Here is a 2,566-nt window from a genome sequence, read left to right on the forward strand (position 1 = left end):
GCATTGTAGAGTTGGTATGATCCAATTTTAGGGGTGGGCTTTGGGCCTGTATAGTCTGGCAGTGGAATTTGTTCTGAAGGAGAGCATGAGGAAAACTGAGGGTGTAGGATGAAAGTCTGTCGGATACCCGGATACTTGCCTGTACATTAGGAAACAGTGTATGTGTTTTTGGTATTGTGATCTTTATGACTCTCAAGCCAGTTACTTTTTATTTTGTTAAAGTATTTTCTTTTTTCTTTAATTTTGATTTTGTTAACGGTTCTTGTTGCCTAAGGGCCTTAGTTGGGAATATAAATAAAAACCCCATCTTCTTCCAACCACAGTGTTTTTCACTTGCTCGACTACTGGCTACATCTCCCCACAGCAGAACCCTTCGTGGCTTACACTCCGTGAAACATCGTCAGTTTGTTGTTGAGACACTACCTGAGCAAATGTGATCTGAAACTCCTGTTCCAGGGACAGAGCTGCTGCGCGGACAAATCCAAGTACCAGAGACACCGTCGCATTCACAACCTCGCCAGCCGGGTCGTACTTTATCACATAGGCAACCTACGGAGACAGACATGTCCAAATGGTCCAGCCTAAAATGACTTCTTTTATTTGCAAGAGTTTTCATTCTATATCCACACATTCAGCTAAACTGTCTGCTGTATGACCTGTGGTGTCTTTATTCTGTTAAACAAGATGAAGTGATGAAATATGCCATGACGTATTTACACACTTACTATTATAATAAATAGAGCCCAACCGATAAAGGATTTTTAAGGCCGATACCGATTGGTTATTTAAAAATCCGATATTCCGATATATCGGCCGATATGCAGTATATTTAAAAAAATAATAATCCAGAAATGCGTAAAAAAACATAAGGAGAGTTCCCTAACATTAGTTAATTGTAGTTATTTATGAGTTCTCACTAAAATAATTTGATAATAATTTGTGTTGTTGTCACAACAGAATAGAGGAACATCAAAATATTTTTAAGTTCTGATGAATGAAATGTATAAAAATACAAACTTAAGATATGAAACTTAAAGTCCTTTGACCCAACCACATAACAAAAAAAAAAAAATCAGTCTTGCCTACAGGAAGGACATTGTAGAGCGTCCTCTGGTGGACAAACTATGCATGGTTCACTGTCCGTTTTTATTTTATTTTTTAATATTAATTCATCAGAATCATTTATTTGTCATTATAAATGATTCAGATGAATGAATATATTATATATTCAATATATTGTATTCAATATTTATTTTTCTATGTTTTTTATCAGCCATTGTAAATGCTGATATCGATAGATCTGGAAATGCCTAATGTTGGCCGATATATCGGCCGGCCCATATAAATGTAAAGCTATGTGCAAAATATTGTAATAAAGTCATGTTTCGACTCACCTGCAGCACCACGTGAGCACAGAGGCTTGGCTTCAGCAGGACGGGGCGGAGCTTCTCCCCCCCGCTGTCCTCCAGCTCTGTTTGAGTCCCGTCTACAGACTGCAGGACGACTGAAGACACCTTCACAGGAACAACCTTAGCGACGACACACACACACACACACACACACACACACACACACACACACACACACACACACACACACAGAAAATATTTGGTTCAGATTGGCTAAAGTTTTGTGTGTTCTACAGAAAGTGCAGCTCTATCTTAACTTTGTCTTTCTTGCAGAGCTGGCAGAAGCGCTCCTCTTTGGGGAGCCATGATTGTTTGTACCGGCCGGTCTCGATGGAAAGGTGGCGCTCACTGGGTCTGTGCTCACTGTCAACTTTGTTAACATTACAACTACAACTGTCCTTTCAATTAAAGGCCAAAAGGACCAAATGAATAATCTTTTTTTTCTTCCTTTATTGAATGTGTATAATATTTTTTGACTAAACCTCCACAACTGATGCCATCCCATCATTGTCAGTGCAAGTCAGCATATGTCAGCACTCTATTACTGTGAGCACGATAAAGCATTTGGCTCAAAGCACTGCTACTGTGCCACAGAGCTGCTAACATGTGTCACTGGGTTTTCCCAGCATTCCACACCGCCATTCACTTCCATCGCCGCCCATCTCACAGATAGGTTGTTGTTAAAGGCTAATTAAAGCACCAAATCATTTAATATGTGTTAAAAGGATGTACACTGTGGTGCATAATGTATCTTCAGCAGGTTTAAAGTTTTCATACCAAACTAAATGAATGGAAATCCGGGGGTGGTAGGGAAAACATCTCCAATGTATTAGATAGAAAAGTACCGCACACCAAGGGTTGTAGCGGTGCTAATCACTGGAGGGCGTCTTGAAAATAAGAGAAACGTGTTGCACACTTTAGATAAAGTACATCATGATGCTCACAAACTGATGTTTTAACTTTATGCCGTATACTGTATCTATTAGGATTTTCTTTAATATAGATGTATATTTTTTAACATTTCAATATTGTACATGATAAATAGTGTTAGACATAGGTTGTGGTAATAATATTGTATAATGTGTTTTTTTTTTAACCCCAATTAATTTTTTTCTCCTTCATATGCTGTATCAGATGCTGGTAACTTTAATTTCCTT

The 2,566-nt window shown here is 38.4% G+C and overlaps 1 protein-coding gene across 1 annotated transcript in view; it reads right to left on the minus strand.

The window, feature by feature from the left end:
- tctn1 (tectonic family member 1) overlaps window positions 1-2,566 on the minus strand; it is a 14,933-nt gene that overhangs the window by 6,138 nt on the left and 6,229 nt on the right. The window contains exons 8-9 of the mRNA XM_032528303.1: window positions 1,395-1,529; window positions 424-549 (exon numbers count right to left, since the gene is read on the minus strand). Coding sequence (XP_032384194.1) covers window positions 424-549; window positions 1,395-1,529 — 261 coding nt within the window. The remainder of the gene's footprint in view (window positions 1-423; window positions 550-1,394; window positions 1,530-2,566) is intronic.

The sequence above is a fragment of the Etheostoma spectabile genome, chromosome 10, assembly GCF_008692095.1.
Source record: "Etheostoma spectabile isolate EspeVRDwgs_2016 chromosome 10, UIUC_Espe_1.0, whole genome shotgun sequence".
Lineage (NCBI taxonomy): Eukaryota > Metazoa > Chordata > Actinopteri > Perciformes > Percidae > Etheostoma > Etheostoma spectabile.